This window comes from Thunnus albacares, chromosome 2, assembly GCF_914725855.1.
Source record: "Thunnus albacares chromosome 2, fThuAlb1.1, whole genome shotgun sequence".
Taxonomy (NCBI): Eukaryota; Metazoa; Chordata; class Actinopteri; order Scombriformes; family Scombridae; genus Thunnus; species Thunnus albacares.
The window spans coordinates 16,822,731-16,845,642 of record NC_058107.1 but is presented as its reverse complement, the minus strand read 5'-3'; the positions used below and the strand labels follow the sequence as shown (position 1 = coordinate 16,845,642).

At 39.3% G+C, this 22,912-nt stretch overlaps 2 protein-coding genes, 3 non-coding genes and 1 pseudogene across 5 annotated transcripts; 3 read left to right on the top strand and 3 right to left on the bottom strand.

Annotated features, from left to right (window-relative positions):
* Nucleotides 1–3,249: 3,249 nt before the first annotated feature.
* On the top strand, nucleotides 3,250–16,033 carry fam81b (family with sequence similarity 81 member B). The gene is given in 7 exon segments (XM_044335797.1): nucleotides 3,250–3,478; nucleotides 4,411–4,555; nucleotides 8,181–8,310; nucleotides 10,346–10,452; nucleotides 13,276–13,417; nucleotides 13,643–13,910; nucleotides 15,585–16,033. Coding segments are annotated over 7 exon segments (1,155 nt in total). The 3' UTR covers nucleotides 15,719–16,033.
* Nucleotides 16,034–16,441: 408 nt separating this feature from the next.
* On the bottom strand, nucleotides 16,442–16,514 carry trnaf-gaa. The gene has a single exon. It is a non-coding gene; the product is annotated as a tRNA-Phe (tRNA).
* Nucleotides 16,515–17,333: 819 nt separating this feature from the next.
* On the top strand, nucleotides 17,334–19,961 carry LOC122994530. Its single transcript, XM_044369264.1, has 2 exons — nucleotides 17,334–17,677; nucleotides 18,619–19,961. Exon 2 carries the CDS (start codon nucleotides 18,676–18,678, stop codon nucleotides 19,345–19,347), a length of 672 nt encoding a protein of 223 aa, XP_044225199.1. The 5' UTR covers nucleotides 17,334–17,677; nucleotides 18,619–18,675; the 3' UTR covers nucleotides 19,348–19,961.
* Nucleotides 17,703–17,776, bottom strand: trnai-aau. The gene has a single exon. It is a non-coding gene; the product is annotated as a tRNA-Ile (tRNA).
* A 915-nt stretch (nucleotides 19,962–20,876) lies between the features above and the next one.
* On the bottom strand, nucleotides 20,877–20,950 carry trnai-aau. The gene has a single exon. It is a non-coding gene; the product is annotated as a tRNA-Ile (tRNA).
* Nucleotides 20,951–21,795: 845 nt separating this feature from the next.
* Nucleotides 21,796–22,701, top strand: LOC122994538 (annotated as a pseudogene).
* The last annotated feature ends 211 nt before the right edge of the window (nucleotides 22,702–22,912 follow it).

The window sequence follows — 22,912 nt, the reverse complement described above, 5'->3', positions numbered from 1 at the left end:
CCTATACAGGCAGCACTATAAATTTGATGTCACACACTGTGCTGCACGCTTGTTAAACGGCAAGTAAGCTCACTCTATTGGAAAAACCAATGGTTAAGTTGGAGCACGGTGTTGACTTCAGCTGTTCCCTTAAAATGTTTGCTAGATGGTTGCTGTACGTCTTTGCGTCCCTGCTCTGTCCACTGTGCTTAACCAGGGTTTGGTCAAACTTCCCCATATGTTCAAATGAAGGACGAATGGAGCACCGCGCGCCTCCCTCTGGCCAACCATGTCATTTGAATGGATAATCTGCATGCTGGTGATTGCATAATGCAACCCCACAATGCCTCGTGGAGATGTTTATAATATAGTTGTGGATCCTCTGTCACCCTCCTTATGAATTTATCCCTTTACATTTTGATATGTGTGCGTGGTGAACTACATCCTCCAGATTCACTCCTCTAAAGCAGTGACCTTGATCAGTGTAAAGCTGAGTCAATCTTAAAACCTTAAGAGTTTTTTTTTTTTAACCATATTTGGATGGTTTATTCCTGTCAAATAGGTCCAGCTTCAGTGAATGTTATCACCCACATGCAGCAGTGTGCAGGCAGCGCTGAGCAGCTTTTTCTCTTTTTGGATGCTGCTGCGATTCGGATAACAACTCATTACGTCTTCCCCTCTGGCCCTTGCTTCAGTGCTGGCCTGTTCCGTCCCCCTGGTTAACACTGTACCCATGTTCATATAAACAAACACACAGAGACAGTTATTAAAACAGTGAATACCTCTCTCCATATTACTCTTGGTCACACACATGCGCACGCACACACACACACACATGGAAGAGGTCACAGTCTGACCTCTGCAGACAGGGTCGGTGAAATTTCCCTTTGAGCAGGTAAAATACAAAGAAGGGTTGTTATAACTTTATTAAATTCATATGACTACACAGAGGAACTGGGAATCTATGGTGTCTTTGTAGGCCTTGTGTTCTGCCTGCATGGGTATTTATTCATGTGAGACACTGATCTGACCTGGCATCACTTGTAGAAGTGATGCTGAAGGTGTGAGTGGCCCTGTGATAAAGCCTTCTGTTGGGGACTCTTAGCCTTGACCTCTAATAATGAGAAAATGATAATCAGCCTTTAGTGGCATGATGATCTACAGCAACATTGACTTACAGTGCTGTAAATAGAAGAGGGCATCATATAACATCTGTAATATTTTTTTGTTGACATAAAGACAAAGCTATGAGTAATCTATATCTATCTATATTAAAAGCTGATGAGTAGCCAATGAGGAGCCTGAATATTGTTGTAGCTTGGGATCATTTGATCTCATCCATCCAACAAAATAAATCACTTAAATTACAACTGAGGGCACTGGCAGCAACACAGTGAACTGCCCTGAACCCATTTTTCAGTTAAGTAGATGGAAAGTTGAGCATGCGAGCCAAACAATCCCTCTCAGCTGCCACTGGCTTTTCTATTGGGCTAGCATAGATAACTGATGAGTCGGCACTGCGCAGACGTTTCCTATTAAAGATCCTGCGCCTGGTGATAATCCACAGCGTGTGTGGTTGAGAACACAGACACCTGCAATTAGATACATAGAAATTCAATAATGTGTTTTTTTTCCCCACTGCAACTGCACATAATTCAATGTGACTACTTGAACAACTTGACTCACACTGCATGATAATGTAGGTTGGGCCTTGGTTAAATGAAATGAGATAAGGCCATTTTCACTCTGGGCTATAATACATTCAGTCAGAGGAAACCTGACTATTAAATGAATAGCCACAGTACCACACAATAAAGAATATTTTTATGTTATATTATGTGCAATGGAATAGCAGAGGGATAGGATACAAGCTGATTCATTTAATGATTTGGCCAATATTCCCTTACTTTCCTTGCCCAGTTCAAGTCATCACATATTCTGTTTTCTAGCTTCAGCCTCCTTAAGCCACATAAATCAAACCTGCCTGATGCAACCACAGTTCTTCTTCTTAATACTGGCCAAGGAACAGGTAAGAAATTAAAACAGCTTTAGAATATTTTTTGAAATACCACAGATAAACGTTTTTTTTTAACTCTTGCTATTCAAAATGTTTCTGTAAATCTCACTAAGAATTGTTATCAAATGCTGATAGTGTGTATTAGTAATCTGTACAGTAATTTGCCACATTCATTTATATGCTAATATTTTCTGACAAGAGAATAGACTAATCAGATGGTCACCAACATTTCTGGAAATTCAAGCAAAACTGATGTTCATACTCCCATGTTGGCAGATATTCTGCTGAGTGAAGCTGCTTCGCTACAAATACAATACATCATTCTCACATTACTGTGTTGACAAATACAAACTGGCAGACAGGCACACCCCACTCAAATAGACCGCAGTTATCAAGTGACAACGCACAACACATGGTCGGATGAAGAAAAGCACAGATCTGAGTATTCTGAAATTTAAAAAAAGATATTACTTAATATATTGTTAATAAAAAGGGAACGTATTATATGTAATATATACTGTTACGCCTATAGAGGACTATAAGATGTTGGTTTTATTGATTTTAACAATAAGAATGTAACAGACCAGTAAGGCACACTGAAACACACTGAGAAACTACTTAATGTCTCAGCAATGTATATATGTTTTTCTTTTTAGACAAGCAGCATGTCAGATCAGTCAAAGTTACAGGCCTACCAGTATCACAGCAAGTAACTTCATTCAGACTAACTGTATTTTTTTTTTTTTTTTTTTATTATCCATCAAAAATTACCTTCATATTTTTCACCTTCCTTAGCTCCTGTGGCTCACTAATTCAATTCTAAAATCAGTCTGTGAAGAGAGATAAGTTCTATTTCCCCCTGCTGATGGGATGGAAATAAGGTTGGGAACCACCAGCGGCCTTTCTTACACGCCTGTGAATCACACTGATCAAATTAATCCTTAATCCACAATAGCATCAGGCAGGGTGACACATCACGCAGAGAGAAGTCAATGAGAGATCTGGTTTGAGGATGACCTGCGGGGACGAAAACCAACGCACATCATCTCATTCTGTCTTCATTATTCTTGTGGGCAGATGACTGCTTCATTGAATTATGGATTCTTTCTCTCTCGATATATTCCTCCTCTAGTGCTAGGGAAAAAAATGTTCATGACTTCACACATGTATGATTTGCAAAATGAAATCAATAATGAGCTTGTAAAACTCCAGACTTGTTTTTCTGTTTCTGTTTGTTTCACGATTAAGGCCTGATGATCTTCGAGGGTCGTCTCAGTAATCAGGAGAAGACGCTGGCTGTGCTGCTGGAGCAGGCCTTCAGGATCAAAGAGGAGGTGGCAGCTGGCCAGCGGTCCGCCCAGGGCTCCGTCCAAGCTGAGGTCCTTTCCCGTAGGCTGCTGGAGAACCACATACTCACTATCACACGTATTGTTAAACAGCTCAGTGTGGATATACAGGTGCACGAGGTGCTAGAAGGTGGACGTTAGTGGATAAGGTGTTGTCTTTTGCAAAATGACTCAACTGATGTACTGAAGTCATGCATCTTTGCAGCATCTGTGCTTGTTTTGTAGCGAATATCTAAAATCTCTCATTATGTAGATAAAATAATTGTTCATCAGTGTGGATTCTGTTTGTCTACTGTGTGGTCTTCTTTTCCTTCCAAGTCTTTTATCTGCTTTCTTCTCCTCATCTCTTTTGATGTGCTGCACACCAGACACACACTCATGCTGACAAACTCACGGCTAATTTGATTATGCCTGATAGTATGGTCCTGAGCAAAGCCCCACTCCTTCTTATCATCAGCTTTAAGTCATTTTGATTGTATAAGCAGAAACACTAATGATGTTCACAGTAGGTTGTTAAATAAACATCACCACGCTATGCGAGTGCTTCTGAAAAATGTCAGTCAGAAATTACCCGAAAAGCATGGACCAAGAGTGCTTGGAGTTGACTGAGCAGAACATCAAGTCACACTTTGATAATATGCCTTGCAGAAACAGAGCACACAAACGAAATACACAGCTTCATTAGTGCATACCAAACGGGCCATTAACATGATTAGAGGTTGTCATTATCTGAAATATTACATGAATCCCTAAGATCAAATTAATTCTGCACACGAAGAAGTAATAAGCTGAGCCATGAAGTGAATAAATGCTAAATTAGATGAAAGCGACATCGCACGGTTACTATTGCTTCTCATGATAAGGCAAAAGGCACATCTCTTTGATGTTGGGTTATCAGAGACACGTTGCGAACATGTGACTGGGCCTATCCTATACAGTGGTTATTCATGTAAACATAGCGTAAACAGGCATGATGACATTTCTGGCAATTTGGAATTTCTTCCTCAGCAAAGGACATCAAGTAGTTCACCCACAATAGTTGTTGTGACATCGTTACAGCAGCCTGATCACTCATCAACGCTGCTGTCCTTGTTCTGAGCAGACACTGGAGACACAGATCGCCCAGTGTCACCTCTGGTACTACACTGGTTGTTCAAAGCCTCGACCAGAAGAATATGGCTGGCATCAGAGACCTAAGAGGAAAAGTAGCCAGGTGTGCATACCGGGTTTGTTGCTCGCAGACGGCAAACACTGAGGAACAAACTACAAAGTGTGTGAAAAATAGAACAATGTAATGAATCCCAGTTGCTAGAAGATTAAAACTTTCCTCTAAAGCTTTTTTTTTGGAGGAATGCTACAATTATTTAGACCAAGGTCTGATGCACAAGTGATCTTGTTTATCTCCTTCTTCTCTAATGAAGTGAAATTGTATTGCCTGTATTCTGTCTGGCAGCTCTTCACAGTCTTGCAACTTCCAATCTGCTGTGGCACACACACACACACACACACACACACACACACACACACACACACACACACACACACACACACACACACACACACACACACACACACATTAATCATTTTGTTCCTACTAGAGTGAAGTTTCTTGGTTTGAACACGCTCTAGATGCTGATTAGCACTTGCTCATTATTTTGTCCCTGTGCAGATCGTGCTTATTAGACTGGATAGCTGAAGAGATGATGTTATCTCAGCACTCTGCTTAACAGGACTTGCTTTGGGATTGGCGTTTTTGTGGCATAGCTACAAAAATGTTATTATTTGAATGGAAAATTTGAGCATCCCAGGCAATCATTAGATAATATAAGATCAAAGACATAGTGTAATGTTCTTAATATGTTGTTTCACAAAAGGCTTGCTTCCTCCACAGTGTTTAGCAGGCCAGTGGTGAGGAGGGAGATTGCCTATTACTCAACAAACAGCTGATTTATGGTCCAATATGGCCTGTAGAAAAGCCTCTCATACTCTAGTCTAATGACCTCTGCTCTTGGTCATAAATAATCAAGCAAGCATAGCGTAGGTGGTTTTTGATACACCGTTTTGTTCAGTGGAGCTCTTTATGATATGAAGAGATGTAGTGGTCTGCTGGGAAATAACCCAAACCTCACACTTGTCATCTAAATAATTAGCTGCAAGATTTTATTATTGAGCTTTCATTGTATTTTATCACAAATATTTTATTGACATATGCATGCACTAAACCTGATAGAGAGAGGCAGCAAGAAACTTTGCATGCATAGTGATTGAATCTTAAATTAAGCATAGAAAGGAAGAGAGCTAAACTGCCATGCTGATAATCAGCATAGTTCATGCATTTCATATAAACTTAACAGATAATATGTCAGAAGCAAGAGGTTGCACATGAGAAGCTGCAAAGTATTTTTCCACAATCTGCTTTGTGTTCTGATTGTGTTTGGTGATAAATCTATCAAAATAATTTGCTTATGTGATTGGCTGTCATGTTTTGCCTGTGTTTTCATCAGTAGATATAAACATGTAACCACTAGAACATGCAAATTTGTTTGTTCAGCATTCAAAAGGACAAATTCTCACTGCTTAGGATTCAGCACAGCCTTTCAGCCTCCCTGAGCTCACCTTTGACAGTATTTATAACATCACCCGTCTCCTGTTATCTGTCTACCTGCGTGGCTAACATCTAAACTATGCATGCCTCAGTATAGATCCTCCTCCCCTGTTTTCTCTCGCCTTTTGCTCATCTTCATGTCTATTTTAATTTTTTTTTTAAATTTTAACATTCATGTTGATATTCTCAAAGAAGGCAGTGCTGAAGAACTTCTGTACATCCTGGACAACTTTGGACTTTCTCAGCATGTAACAAACTCAACACATAACAAGGGACATATTCTGGATCTAGTTATTTCTGAGGGTCTACACATTTCTGAGGTTGTGGTGACCGATGTTGCCCTAATCAGAAAACACTACATCTCTACATTATTCACCCGGGTTTTTGCACTGACACCAGCTCTGCCCTCAGTTCCTGCCAATGATCTTGTGGACAGATTTAGCGCTAAAGTTATGAATGTATAGATATTGTTGCCTCCATGAAGATCAAAGTTGTCTCTGGTAAGTAAAAAAGCACCATGGAGGAATACAACACTGGTAAAAGCTTAAAAAAAGAGAGTATAGACAGGCAGAATGTAGGTGGTAAAAAAACAAACTCCAGATTCATTACAACATCTATAAAGAGAGACTTTGCATCTATAACTTGGAACTAAAAAGGGCAAGGCAGTCCTTTTTCTCCAAGATTATTAATAGAAATAACGATAGCCTAATGCATGCACCTTATTTACTGTCATTGACAAACTGACAAATCCCTCAGCATCAGTCCCTCCTGAACTGCTATCCACCAAGTCATGCAATGACTTTGCATCTTTTTTTTGTTTTTTTAATAGATAAGATTCTGAGGATAAGACAAACAGTCTGTAACTCCATCTCGGGCAAAAGGCTATGTTGCCTGTGCCTCAGTATAAAACCACTGTAGTTAATTTGGCACATTTTCACCCTAACACAAATTGTCCAACACCTTAGACCGACTACCTGCTGCCTTTTACACTCTGCCTACAAGTCAGTCAGTCAATTACAAATAGTCAGGCCTTTTCCAAGAGCCCTGAAGACTGCAGTTATTTAACCACTTTAAAAAAAAGTCTAATCTGGATGCCTCATTAATAAATAACTACAGACCCATATCAAATCTACCTTTTTTTTTTAGGAAAGATCACTGAGAACAGGGGTGGACTTTACCATTAGGCAAGATAGGCAACTGCCTGGGGCTCCCAACAGCTATAAATTTCTTATGATAGTTAGATATAAAACATACAAAATGGTGTTACTATTCTAACTCATTGCACCCCTAAATTACGTACAAAAGGGCCTCAAAACACAAATCATTGCCAATGTGCTCACAACTTGACTCACATGTTGATAGGGATGCAGAAACTGCTCCAGGTAATGTGAAATCCAACACAACATCAAATAGTGGAACAGAGTTGTCACAGAGCACATTTCACAAATAAAAAAACTAAGAGGAAAAGTAAAACAATCATTGTAAAAACTATTGCTTCCCCTGAAACAACTAGCAGGAGCACTTGTTAGTGCCCCCCCCCCCCCCCCCAAACCCTCATGAAAACAGACAAAGACAATGATGATAAAATAAGAAAAAACTGCATTCAATGAAGAGAGAACTAGTAGCCTATGAGAAAGGAGAACTGCTTTCAGGTCAGAGGGAGAGAGGAACACAATGTGCAGCAACATGCTGCTGTCAGTGATGATAGAAGTGTTCAGAAGTCACAATACTGCAATATAGAAATACTCCATTACAAGTCAAAGTCCTGTATTTAAAGTTATACTTGTGTTATATAAAGTTTTACTATATACATGTAACTTGTGTTATTATTACAGACCTATTGTCTTATAAGAAACATTTGAATGTTAATTTTAATATAATTTTAATTTATGTAGCTGCTGTTGGGTAGTTTAATCTACAATGATGCATCATATTTTATCACTTCATATATTTTGTATCAAAAATCTTAATCTGTAAACGTAGTGGAGGTATTTTGTGGTATTTTAATGTCTTTTTTGCTTTTAACATAATTTAAATGCAATGTTAATGTCTTATTTTCAATGTATTGTAATGTAGTTCAATGAATTGCTTTGTGTCTGAATGGTACCATTTGAGTAAAATTGCCTTGCCTTGATTTCACATCTTTCCTTAACTCCATGCCATCCAACAGTTCTGATTCAGTGATTCAGTGGTCTCTCACCATCCCTCCCTGCTTCCCCTCCTATAATCTCAGGTGTGATGCCAGCATTTCCAAGCTGAGCGCTGATGTGAGCTTTTGGGAGCAGCAGGTGATTAAACTGCAGCTGGAGGTGACAGAGCTCCGGTCGGCTGTGGATGTACGGTTCCAATAGCTCAAAGTGAAGGTGAGAGACCATGTATCAGTGCTGACAAGGTATTTGGCAGTAGAGATGTAAGACAGTGGTTTAAGTCCTTACCATGAACTGCTTTGTACATGGTATGGACTTTGCCAGATGCAGTAAATCGATCTTCTACATACTTGGACATATGAAAAGTTCATCTATGGTTTACAATAGGTAGATACAGCAGGTGAGTGTAGAATTACTACTGATGAGTTGTGTTGTGATCATAGACGGCTGACTAATGGAGCAAGTGGAGCAAACGCATCCCTATTATTCAAATAGGAGGAGCAAAGTCATGGTTTTGCTACCTCACCTTTTGTGTTTTTCAAAATAAACTTATCATCATTCAGTCAGGTGATTATATTTAAACAGCCTGTATCAAATGATCATTTTCAGCAACTGACAAAAACAAGTAATTAAAAAAATCTGACGTTTTCTCTTTGAGTTGGTTCAGTACAACCCGTTGTGAGAGACAGACAGACAGACAGAAAGAGCGGAGCTTTTCTTCACAGCGCCAAAGTGTTAAAATCAACAAACAGTCAAATATTCAGCGGTGGAAAGTAACTTGTTTAGACTTCTGCAAAATACTTTGTTTTAGTTTCAGTTTTAGTCTGACTTTGATGCAAAAAAGTAAATCAGTCCTTTACATACTTGGACATATGTTCATCTATGGTTTACAATAGGTAGATATAGCAGTTTCAGTTTTAGTCTGACTTTTGATGGAATTATTTTTAAATATGATGAGGCATCATTACGTGTCCTGATCTCTCATCCGGCTGCTCTGCGCTGTGCTTTCATTATTATGACTATTCTCTCATTTTCTCATACAAGTTCACTCTACAGGGCAGTAAGATCTAGTCTTCAACTGAAATGGCCCTTTTAAGTCTTGAGGAGCAAATTTCACCATCTGAGCTGTGCATTAAAACAGTCCTTGATTTGAGATAATGTAGGTTAAAATAATCTGCTTTTGAAGTTATGATTATTCATTCCTGTGTAACATTACAACTACATCAGCTAGTGATGCTAGTGATGTACACAACTACCCCAGATCCCCCCAACAATTATGTATCTTTCCAAGTTTGCTCCCCCATTTTAATACATAACCAGGCACCTATGGTTGTGATCATTATAATGTGGACAATATATAATGTACATCACCCGTCAACGGATGGGATGAGTTGAATTTGTTACGTCTTTGATAGAATACCAAATTCTTCTTCATTGTGACATTCAATAAGGAATAGGAATAAGGAATAAGGAATTCAAATAAGGAATAATACTGTCTTTTGTGACTATATCAGGTATAAAAGGAGGATTACGCTCATGTAAATGCTGCTTGCATGTACAAAGAAGTAATCTGACAATATGCATGGGGGGTGTATTTGGTTGTTTATCCAAGAGTAGACGGCTGGCTATCAGGTGATTTGGAGCTTACAGCTGCTGAGTGAGACTAGTCTTATCAAGTAAGACTCCACAATCACCACAATCACAGACTCTGAAAGAAGGAAATGAAGGAAGGAGGAAGAGGGAAGTTAATTAGCATAAGGTTGTAAAGGTCTCTCCTTTCATTGCCCCTCGTGTGTCCATTTTTTTTGTTTAGCATATTTTCATTATTTATCAATATTTGAAAAAAAATACTAAAACCCTGGATTAGAACACATATGTCTGACATTATAATGCTCTCCATCACTTTACTAAATCTAAAGCTGACTATTCAGTACATGCATACACACACATACACATGCACTGGTTCAGCCTGCACTCAGTTCTGTTGGTGGTGCAGAGTGGTAAATCAGTGTGATGGAAGCACATTGGAGCAGTGGTCAAGCATGTACCATAAAGATAATTGAAAAAGCAGAGAAAGTGGGTCAATGCTGTTAGTCTCGGTCTTCCTGACTGACCACAGGAGCAGTGTGAGGCTCAACCAGCTATACTCAGCAGAAAACGCAAAGGGTAAAGGTCAGATTGTGGAGCCTGCACCACAAAACACTCCCATCGTCACTTTACAGCATTTGTTTGTGTGTTTTCCTGTTTCCAGTTTTATCGTGACCTGAGCAGACCAGAGGTCTCACTGACAGAGCATTCCCAGGGCCAAAGGAGCTCCGTGTCTGATCTGCATAGACAAGTTCACCTCCTAGAAGCAAGGTGAGGCCATTAATTAAAGCAAGCATACACCTAGCTGACCTAGATTTCATGTCAAATTACTGAGGCATGTATACACCTCAGTCTGATTCTCCTGTGAATTTCTTCTTCCTTCTCTTTTCATGGAGTGGCTTTAGTGTAGAGGTGTTGTCGTACACTATACAGCAACATGAGTAAGCAGGTAATATTTAGCAGGTTTATTGTTTTTTACCCTGTTAGCATCCTGACATTTGCTAATTAGCACTTAACACAAAGTCAATCTGAGGCTGATAGGAATGGGTGTAGTTCTGCAGGTATCGGATGTCTTTACAATATTTGTTTAGTAATCCCTCCAGCAGGTTTTGAAATATTTCCTTCTGGACCAAAGTGGTGAACCAACAGGCTGAAATTGCCATCAGAGAGCTACGCTGTTTGCCTGGCTAACAAAGTTTTGAAGACAGCAAAAATGTGTTAATGTAGGTCATATAAGGGGTATCATGTGGGCTGGGCACCTCTTGCTGTATGACACTTGAAATAAAAATATTCATTTGTTCATTCATACAACTGGTACTGCAGGTAACAAAACTTTTATGACTTAAGTGCTCTGAACAACACGTCTTATTCTGTGATGCTAATATCTCATTCATACTGCACTGTCTTATGTCTTAGGGGGGAAAGTGGGTTACTGTTAACCATGCAAATGCCATAATCAAAATTTTTTAGTTTTTTAGTTTAGTTTATTTGCACACATAAATAAAAAAAAGACATCAAAAATTAAAAAAAATATTTTAGCTTTATATCAATATTTACATTATTATAGTTTTTCACAATAATCGGCCTAATAATTATGTTTTCTCCATATTTGATTTTTTTGAAAATTGTTCTGTATACAGTGTGCTGCTTGTGACTGGTACGTATGGCCATAGTCATACCTTTTTCATTCTGTCCACATTCATATACTAATGAAAAACTATGAGTTACTAATTTCCATTTCAAATAATATCCCAAATAAGCCCCAGCTCTCTCCACAGCTATACCAAGCTGTGCTTTCAAGAGACATGGCTATCATCACATTGGTGCCAGAGGCACAGAAAAGCTGTTGATAAATGAGTTGATTTATCAATGCAGCTGATAAATAACGTCTATTAGCATCAATATGCAAAAGGAACTGCATAGATTTGCCACTGGGGAGACAGAGAAGTAAATGATGAATATGTTCTATTTAGTATTGTTGTCGAACTGTAATGGAAAACAAGTCACTGATAATGTTAGAATAAAATGAACAGTAGATAAAAATAGATGAAAGAATTGACGAAAAGCAACACTCTTCCCTCCACCTGTCCAGGTTTGACCATTGCTATATTTATCTTGAAATAGGTTTATTTCAAGTTTATTTACTCTCTCAACATCATGTGTGGTCAAGTCATTTTGAAGCAGACGCAGCTGATTTCAGAGGGCCCTACATTAACAGCTGGAACCCAGTAGATACACAGTCCTGTTGTCTAGTGTATGTCTGGCCTACCAACTGTCAACATTAACCAGATTAGGCAGCCAGCGTGATGTAATAAATGAGGTGGTTCTGTAGCAGCAGATCTGTGGAGTTAGCCTACATTAATTTGAAGCAGGAATCTGTTTTGTTGTGCAGACACACACACACACACCTGGCATTTGTCTCATTGGTCATTCAATTTAAAGTGTTCAGGAAGAAGGAATTAGGACAAAGAAGATCAACTGAATATGTATTATATATATAACAGAAAAATACACCCCAGAGAGAATTCCCAATGAGACACTGTGCATTGTGTCCTGCAGTGTCCCACACTATTTCATTCAGCGAGTCTAATGTTGCAGCATCTATCTGAGATGTTTTAACATCAGTTAACCCAAAAGGTCCTGTGAGCAATGTGAACTACATATAGTTATATTAATATCAACTTCTTCCAATATTGCAGGAAGAGGGAAATTTGTTCTACTCTCCTAAAAACAATGTTCAGAGCAATACAAAGGTCATAAGATGAACAACATGCCTGCACTAGTTAATGCAGCATCACTCCACCACATTTTCTTTCTCATTTTAAAAATCTAAATAATACTGACCAAATGTAACTGTATTATTAGACTCAGTCAAATATAGTGCTTGGAACAATCTGCAAATGTGAAATGCTGTGCTTGTGTACACTTACGTTTGCAGGTGTGCATGTATTTAACTGTGCATTCAGCTATTTGGTTGTGTGAGTGTGCATGTGACTGTGAGAGTATGTGCCTCCATGCACATATAGTAGCAGCACCCAACAACAGTGTTCTGCCTGCTGAGGTTGACATCAAGTCAAACTATAAAAAGCAGTGCAATTGCTGAGAAGGTCTCACCTCTAATTACCAAAGAAACACTGACTAAACATTTTGAAGCAGCTTCAAGGAGCAGAACAAAAGCATTTTGCTTTTAATATAATTTAACTATATTATAGTGACGTCCATCATTCATTTATGATTGACATTCAGTGTTCACACCAGTCATTCTACTTAGTGCAAATTGTTAACTAGACAAGGTGGTGCCAATAAATTATTGGTTGTGGAAACTGACAAACTCTTCATCAGATGCCAAGCACCTGGTAGTGCCAAGTATGAGTTGTATATAACAGGCCCAGCAAGCATGCCAGCTCAGTCCTCACATTGCCAGTCTATGTGCACCCCAAATATACTTGTCTACTGTACTTCAATTAAAGCTTTTACCAATGACTGAAACCCGCAACTTCATAGTTTTAATCTGTTACTGCATTATCAAAATATCCCAGTTTGGTGGCTAACCTAATCTTGAAACCATATTTTCTATTCCTGATGTTTTTGCAGGATATCAAGTGACCTAAAGGAAGCCAAGAAGCAAACAGACACACTGAAGAGGTGGACAGAACAACAGCTCCACAGCTCTGTCCAGACACACGCACAGAGCAATTGCAATTTATTTTTCCATGGACCTTTTTTCACAAATATCTGAAAGCTTTAAGACAGTTTTTGCCTGATGAACAGCACCCTCTTCCTATTTTGTGCCATTAATAAAGAGTAAAATAAAGTATAGAAGCTGCCAGTCTTCTCAGTGGTATTTATACCTTATGTTACTTGTCAGATACAATAATATCTCAAAGATAATGTCATTTTAAACTTGTAAAGCTCAAATGTTATAAAGAGCATATTATAATCAATTAAAAAGAATGTTTAGGACTATTCACACACACTAAGTAAAAAGTGTTTGGCAGCACTGTATGTTTATATGTTGTGTGTTCAGTTAGAGGCAGAGTCTAGATTGGCTGACCGACTGTGTGGTCTGGAGGCCCGTGTGGAGCCGTTTGAGACCCAGCGGGATCAAGCAAACCACCGTCAGGCAGATCAGCTGAAACGCTCTGAAACCAAACTCGGTAAAAGAATGTCCTCAATGGAGAACAGCCTTCATCAGGAGCTGCAGCTGCTCAAACAGGAATACCACAAAGGTGGGTGACAACTGTTAGTAACTTCCTGTCATCAGTGAGTAAACATACACATACATACATGTAGTTTACAATATACGTCAAGGAAAAAAAATGCAAAGACACCTCACGAAAGAGAGAGAAGCAGAGAGACAGGAACAGAGAGAGAGTTATGTAAATAACTAGTCACAAATTGAAGTGAGCTGACTACTTGACTAATAAGCTCCATTTCTTTTGCCTGAAAATGAGATGCTTAATATTCCAGTTAACGACAAGGACATCTTAAATTAAGCATAAGAAGAGAGGTATCTTCGTCCAGAGGTACCAGCATCACAAAGCTAATCTTAAATACAAATGTATGTGAGCTACAGCTGCTTCATGTAGTTACATCAAATCTAATAAGTCATAAGACAAGCCATGGAAATACACAGCCAGTCAGCGCAGCAGCTTAGCTCTGCATCAAACTGCTGTTGACATCCATCCCCATCTCATTGCTGTACCAAGTGGAAGCACATTTCCCAGGAGAACTGGCACTAGATCTCAAGCCTTCCCCACTTTATGTCAATCCCTTCTCAGTCTCCAGCTCGTATTAAAGTGTAGACAAATAGAAAATAGACAAAGTAAATAAGAGCAGTGACAAATCACCGCTCAACCACAGATCTCCATCCATCACTCTATTTTAAGTATAGGATGAATAGGTTGAAGGAGGTGGTATGAGAGGGGGAGAAAAGCAATGCATAATTGATGCTGGTCGTAAATATTCGGAGCAAGACAGGCAAGGAGTCAGAAAGAGAAGAAGAATGAGATTTAATATTCCATCATTGAACGATATAGTTTATCACCTCCACCTCACGGTTCACAGTCACCGAATATTACATCCTAAAGTTATGTGATATTGAAAAAATATTTCCATTTTAGGCAGTATGTTCTGAACTACCCAATGAAGTCATGATAAGTGACGATTAGGACCACAGCCAATTTTATCCAGAGATTAAAAACTGAGATTATATGAGCTTGTTAAAAAGGTTGGTTAAGAGGGTTCCTCATAAAATTAACCTACAGATTAATAACGCCACTTTTGCAACTGTTACTACAACACCAAATGACACAGGGTTAGAGCCAACAAGATAAACTAGCACAAAGCCAACGTTGTTATGGTTATCAGCACTGTGCAAGCAGGCCACAAGCCAATCTTAGTACCATGTTAAGACATCAATCACCAGCAGCACTCACATACAGTACCAGTCAAAAGTTTGGACACACTTTCTCTTTCACTTGAATGAGAAAGTGTGTCCAAACTGTTGACTGGCACTGTATGTAACCTAGACAGCCATCTATGTTAACATTAACACATTAGTCCTGGCCAGCCTTGTTAAGTGAATATCACAAATTACCTCAGCTGCTGTCAGTTATCTAAAGCATATGCACTTAGAGTCTATGAGACTGACCTATTTTCATGAATTTTGTCCACGCTGGCCTCCTTTTCCATCTCTACCAGCAGTATTACCAAGCTTGAGCTGAGAAAAAAAATTATCTCAAGTTGTTGGGCCAGAGCTACGTTAGGTTAGCTAGGTTTCAGTGCTTTTTACTACAGTATTAGATGCATTACACTCTCTGCACCTCCAGTAAAATCTAGATAACTCATACAGACAATAATGTCTGATGATCCTTTGTACACCCTGCCTCTCTTTTGGACAGGTTTCCTGTCTGTGCATGACGTCATTGAGTCCCTGAGGCAGATAGGTAACATAAAATCCTGCCTTGACAAGGAGAAGCTGCAGAAGGATATCAGGCACATCTGCAGCAAGGTGGCTGAGCTTAATGACTTGTGACATTATCAGCCGAAGAGGAGCTCTTTTTTACTGTCACACCTATCCTAAAGCAATGGCTCAAAGGCATGTCTGTAGGTGACAGTGTGGTGTTTCCTAACCGGCTCTATTCCCAGCGTCCATAAGCCCACAGCTGTTTAACCTATACATATTTCAAGTTTAATAACTTGCTGAAATTCAGAGAAATTATCAAGTAATATGGAGTAGAATGCTTTTTTGGTGAAATGTTAGGCAACACAATTTGTACAACTGTAATGCTGTGTACATAAATTCTGTGTGCTGACTAATGAAACTGAGTTTTGACATGTGATTACAGACATTAAATCATTTATAATTGCCAGTGTCAATGACAGGTTAATTTTGTGCACTTGTTTAAAATACGGACAGGACCAGTTTTGGTGTTTAAATGGAAATATTTTTCAGACATGACATAGGGATACATGTGTGTTCACGGGGTATTTGTCCATTATATAACCGCTATAACAGCGTCAAATCGTCAGTACTGTTTCAAACATGTTGACTATTACTGTGCACAAGGATATGTCCTGAAATCATATTGTGAGGACAAAGGTAAATCAAAGTTTGTGATATGAATGTGTTAAATGATCCTGCCAGCACGGGGCGCTATAAGTCAGAATTGAGTTTGTTTGAGTTGTCAATACTTTGAGTCCTATGAATGACTCATGTGCTCTGAATACGCTGCTGGAGGCGAAAAGGAAACCACCCTGCCGAAACCCGGGATCGAACCAGGGACCTTTAGATCTTCAGTCTAACGCTCTCCCAACTGAGCTATTTCGGCTTGAATAAATACGAACAGCAAGGGTCACAAACATACGACTAGACTGGAATAGTCGCAGCTTACATGTAATGTAGATTTGTATCTTATGTTTAATCAACTAACGTTACCGTGGCGAGGAGTAAAGTGGAAGATTTTAAGTACGTCTTTTGAGATGTTTATGCTGACTCCAACATACATGTTACCATAGACTGTGTGCCTTACCCATGGACTGTATAAAAAAAAAAAAAAAAAAAAAAAAAAAAAAATGGATGTAGTCACAGTTTTGAAGCCTCGAGTTTAGCTATTTGACCATCGCCATCTTGGATTTCACTGTCGCCATGTTTGTTCTATGGAGCCAGAAGCAAAGAACTTACATTGATACTACTTTGCCAGAAGTGGACGTGGACCATGGATGTATAATGAGATTTTAAAGTTATAATACATCCATGACGTGAACATATTTGGACGAGAGGGTGGAGCTGACCATAGCGCTAGCTTGGTTAGCACGGTGCCTTTACAGTCCATGGATAACAGTGATAATGCTAATGCTAATTTCCGCTAGCGAAAAACAGGCCTAAAACCATAAAAACAAAATGTACTCACCAGAAACACTGAACATCCGACTCGAGGGTATTTTATCACCAACAAACGCTGAACAAGACTTCTTGAGGCGACCAAAATGTTACAATTAACTTTAATGAAAGGAAAACACACTGTGAATCTGGGGCCATGGTCACGTCCATCAGTGGTTACGTTACTTAACCAACGTTGTCGCCGTGGTAGCTACTTGTCAATTACAACGTAGCCACGCCCTGACGCATACGCTGCTTTATCATCTATTTTACTCTAAACGGGGCCATAATTTACAAAACGAACATCATGATGCATTGAAGAAGACTTGATACTATCGATTGTGACCATAAACCCATTAGAAAGGTGTTTGCTGAGGTAATAAATTAAGGGAGAAGTGGGGTCATTTTCTCAAATACTTCCATACAATCGGACTTCTTTTTGCAGCCAGTGGAGTCGCCCCCTGCTGGCCATTAGAAAGAATGCAGGTGTAATGCACTTTCGCATTGGCTGCACTTTTCAGATCGAGAGCCACCCGCTCTGTTTTACAATAACCACAACTAAACCCTAAGCCCAGCCGAGGATGTGGCGTTACGAGAAACCAATTCATCATAGTAAATATGATCAGAAAAGGTCCCATGGCCCGTACGGGGATCGAACCCGCGACCTTGGCGTTATTAGCACCACGCTCTAACCAACTGAGCTAACCGGCCATATTTATTAGAATTCGTGACGTAATCAAAACTCTTAAAGCAACGTACTGAATAGAAAGTGAAACTTTCTCAGAGCTGACAGAGAGAAGTCTTCACCTGACGGTAAGGTTTGTCCCTGAATATTAAACCTTAAACAGCACTAGAGTTGTAAGATTTACAGAAAAAGTTAACAAAAGAACAAACAGGAAGTAATAAAATAATATGATACTGCATTAGATTATGTTAGAAGTTATGAAGAAGGTCGTTTTACTCGCCTCATCAGACTGACACAGCATATAGCCTTCCTTTGTTCTAGTTTAGAAAGTTGGATTTCTTTTCTTGACTTATAGCCTACAGACTTATATATGTTGTCAGTTAGGACAGTGATTGTCAAACTGAGGGACATAAGGGGTGGAATGTGTATTGAGACAGCAAAACATAGACGGACATCTGACAAGGAAGCAAACAGATGATCCATCAAACACAAGACATATAAACACACATATAAATAGGATTTTCAGAGTGAAATAAAAAAGAAGATAAAATTAAGTAAAACAGATTAAACAAGGGAATGAAAATTACAATGCAGTGCAAAATATGAATGAATAGTACAACATTTAATTTAATGGAAAGTAGTGGCAACACACCCTGGAAAACTGGTAGTTTGAGTAAACTTTTAACACACCTTTTCATTTGCACAACATCACTTAATGTGTGGTTCATCCTGGCACTTTTGTTACTAGTTTCTCTAGTCAGGGAGCGGAGGATTAAAACTAATCTGTAAATTCTAAACTCTGCAAGTCTCACCCTGATTGCTCTTAAATCTGTTACATGATTCCAAATTTCTGTATTCATTTTCACAGAGCTGCTGGTCTTTGCGGAGCTTCATCATCTTTTATCAGTCACATCTCTAAAGCAGAATGTCTATACAGTTCTCTGGCTGGGAGGTGGTCGACGATGGTGCTTCTTTTCCTGGTGTGGAGCTGGCGGCGTCACAGAAACCACAAAACCGGGGTGTCTACACTATGTACCATGGGACCAGTGTTGCCAGTGCACGGCTCATCATCGCCAATGGTTTTAAACAGTCATCAGGTGGCATGCTGGGAAAGGGTGTGTATGTCAGTCGCGATAAGAAAAAGGCGGCACATTATCCATTAAGAAGTAGCCTTTCAGACCGTATGGTCTTTGAGGTACGAGTGCGTGTTGGTCGCGTTAAGCGTATCGACAAGGACAACCATCCTATGCAACTCAATTGGCATGCAAATGGTTACGACACTGCCTGGGTGCCCCCCAATATTGGCCTAAGAGCTGTGCCCAGCGGCCTAGAAGAGGATTGTGTGTTTGACCCTAAAAGAGTGAAAGTCGTGGGCATTGCAAAGGCACCAAACCCCACCATCCTGGCAGAGCTTAAACAACTCATTGCAAAAAGATCCAAAGAATCCGGGAGAGGAGGCAGTGATGCTGCGGATGTGTGTTCACTGTGTAAAAGAAAGACCCAGCAGGGTTCCACACACATCAAGCAACAGTGCTGGAAGTGTGGGCAAAACATCTGCATCCTCATGTCCAAGCATTTCTGTCCAGACAAACCCTGACAGGGGGTGAGAGAAGAAGATGAAAAACAACAGAGGTGTTCAATATGGTCTTTGTATGAGCTGAATGCTGAGTGAGGGGGAAACTAAACCTGAAATCAATCAGACTTTGTAAACAGGACTCATAATCTTTCTTTTCCTTCCCTAAAGTGATAAGTGTAATAGGAACAACATGTTAAAATAGTTCCTGCTGAACATGTTATCTGTTATTTTCTGTGATGTAAAATTTGAAACATGATGTGATAATATTCTCACAATTTTGAACTGCTGAACATGTTTTTGGGATCTCTATTGGTGAAATCTGTTAATGCATTGGTGTTGATGGAACTGACAGTTTGATGTTTACTTTTTATTTCTGTTGGACCATAGTTTTATATTCTCTTATCAGCATACATTATCATTATGTGCAATCAAGATGGAGTGTGTTAAACACAATGAATTCACTCCAGGTTGACTGTGGTTATCTGTTATTTTCTGTGATGTAAAATTTGAAACGTGATGTGATAATGTTCTGACAATTTTGATTTACTGTAATGAAGGAAGAATTTAAATTTATTGAACACTAAATCATGTGACATGTCTAAAGCCAATAAACATCATTATTATGATATCAGACCCATAATGTCCAGTTTGATATGATTCCATATTTAGTGATGAAGCTCATTCAGTGGTGGTTTCAGTCTGTGAGTAAACTCACAGCTTCATGATTTCATACTGATGCAGTTACACATTTCAGTTGATAAAACAGTAATTTTGCAGGTTACAAAAGCACCTGAAAAAAGGGTTTGTCTACCATCAAAATTGTAGTGAAAACTAAACAGCAGGTACAGACATATTTTGAGAACTAAAGTGTGGTTAGTTTCAGTTTCCTATTCCTGCACTACCAGGGGACACACCTGCTGGTTGCAGTCTTAAATCGAAATGGAGATGTGAGGAACGGTTGTATTATCAAATAATCTTTTTTAGGCCAAAAATAGACAGTTTTCCCCAAGTTGATGTTTGATTTCTAAAAGTGTATCAATAGGAGTAACAAAATATAACAGCCTTGTTATCTGAGACCCCTACTGCAGACATCATAAAGCAGGAAAAAGGATTCAGCTCGCTGCTGCACACTCTAAGCAAAATCACATTCATGCGTATAGAGGCAAATAAGGTTTTTCACTTGGCCTTGTACACCACATCATAACCTAATTATCTCCTTCCTCTGCCTTTATGCATGGTGCACAGTAATCCTCTGCTGAAATACTACCTGGCCTCAAGTTTGCTGTGTGGTAACATGATAAAATACAAACTAATTTAGGAATATGTCTTCTGAAATAATTCAAGGCTTAATGCTAGATTTTTACACAGGGTCCCTCCTCAAGACAGGGTTTCAGGCTGGTAATTCAGCAACCCACACTTGGGCCTGACCAGCTGGTAATCCAGCCTTCTTCTAATGTAATGTAATGTAATGTTTTATTAGCAAACTGTTGTTGACAGCGTCTGAGACATAAGGCGGTGTCAATGTCAGTGATCAACAAGAAAAGATTTCATGGCCCGTACGGGGATCGAACCCGCGACCTTGGCGTTATTAGCACCACGCTCTAACCAACTGAGCTAACCGGCCTTATTTATTTTGACGACGTGACGTAATCAAAACTTGAAAGTGAAACTTTCTGAGCGCTGACAGAGAGAAGTCTTCACCTGACGGCAAGGTTTGTCCCTGAATATTAAACCTTAAACAGCACTAGAGTTGTAAGATTTACAGAAAAAGTTAACAAAAGAACAAACAGGAAGTAATAAAATAATATGATACTGCATTAGATTATGTTAGAAGTTATGAAGAAGGTCGTTTTACTCGCCTCATCAGACTGACACAGCATATAGCCTTCCTTTGTTCTAGTTTAGAAAGTTGGATTTGATTCATGATAGGATCTTTTCTTGACTTATAGCCTACAGACTTATATATGTTGTCAGTTAGGACAGTTATTGTCAAACTGAGGGACATAAGGGGGGGAATGTGTATTGAGACAGCAAAACATGGACGGACATCTGACAAGGAAGCAAACAGATGATCCATCAAACATAAGACACATATAAACACACATATAAATAGGATTTTCAGAGTAAAATAAAAAAGAAAATAAAATTGAATCGAACAGATTAAACAGAAGAATGAAAATTACAATGCAGTGCAAAATATGAATGAATAGTACAACATTTAATTTAATGGAAAGTAGTGGCAAGACACTCTGGAAAACTGGTAGTTTGAGTAAACTTTTAACACACCTTTTCATTTGCACAACATCACCTAATGTGTAGTTCATCCTGGCACTTTTGTTACTAGTTTCTCTAGTCAGGGAGCGGAGGATTAAAACTAATCTGTAATTTCTAAACTCTGCAAGTCTCACCCTGATTGCTCTTAAATCTGTTACATGATTCTAAATTTCTGTATTCATTTTCACAGAGCTGCTGGTCTTTGCGGAGCTTCATCATCTTTTATCAGTCACATCTCTAAAGCAGAATGTCTATACAGTTCTCTGGCTGGGAGGTGGTCGACGATGGTGCTTCTTTTCCTGGTGTGGAGCTGGTGGGGTCACAGAAACCACAAAACCGGGGTGTCTACACTATGTACCATGGGACCAGTGTTGCCAGTGCACGGCTCATCATCGCCAATGGTTTTAATCCATCATCAGGTGGCACGCTGGGAAGGGGCGTGTATGTCAGTCGTGATAAGAGAAAGGCAGAAAATTATCCATTAAGATGTCTACCTGCAGACCGTATGGTCTTTGAGGTACGAGTGCGTGTTGGTCGCGTTAAGCGTATCGACAAGGACAACTATCATATGCAACTCACCTGGCATGCAAATGGTTATGACACTGCCTGGTTGCCCCCCAATATTGGCCTAGAGGAGGATTGTGTGTTTGACCCTAACAGTGAAAGTCGTGGGCATTGCAAAGGCACCAAACCCCACCATCCTGGCAGAGCTTAAACAACTCATTGCAAAAAGATCCAAAGCATCCGGGAGAGGAGGCAGTGATGCTGCAAATGTGTGTTCACTGTGTAAAAGAAAGACCCAGCAGGGTTCCACACACATCAAGCAACAGTGCTGGAAGTGTGGGCAAAACATCTGCATCCTCATGTCCAAGCATTTCTGTCCAGACAAACCCTGATAGGGGGTGAGAGAAGAAGATGAAAAACAACAGAGGTGTTCAATATGGTCTTTGTATGAGCTGAATGCTGAGTGAGGGGGAAACTAAACCTGAAATCAATCAGACTTTGTAAACAGGACTCATAATCTTTCTTTTCCTTCCCTAAAGTGATAAGTGTAATAGGAACAACATGTTAAAATAGTTCCTGCTGAACATGTTATCTGTTATTTTCTGCGATGTAAAATTTGAAACATGATGTGATAATATTCTCACAATTTTGAACTGCTGAACATGTTTTTGGGATCTCTATTGGTGAAATCTGTTAATGCATTGGTGTTGATGGAACTGACAGTTTGATGTTTACTTTTTATTTCTGTTGGACCATAGTTTTATATTCTCTTATCAGCATACATTATCATTATGTGCAATCAAGATGG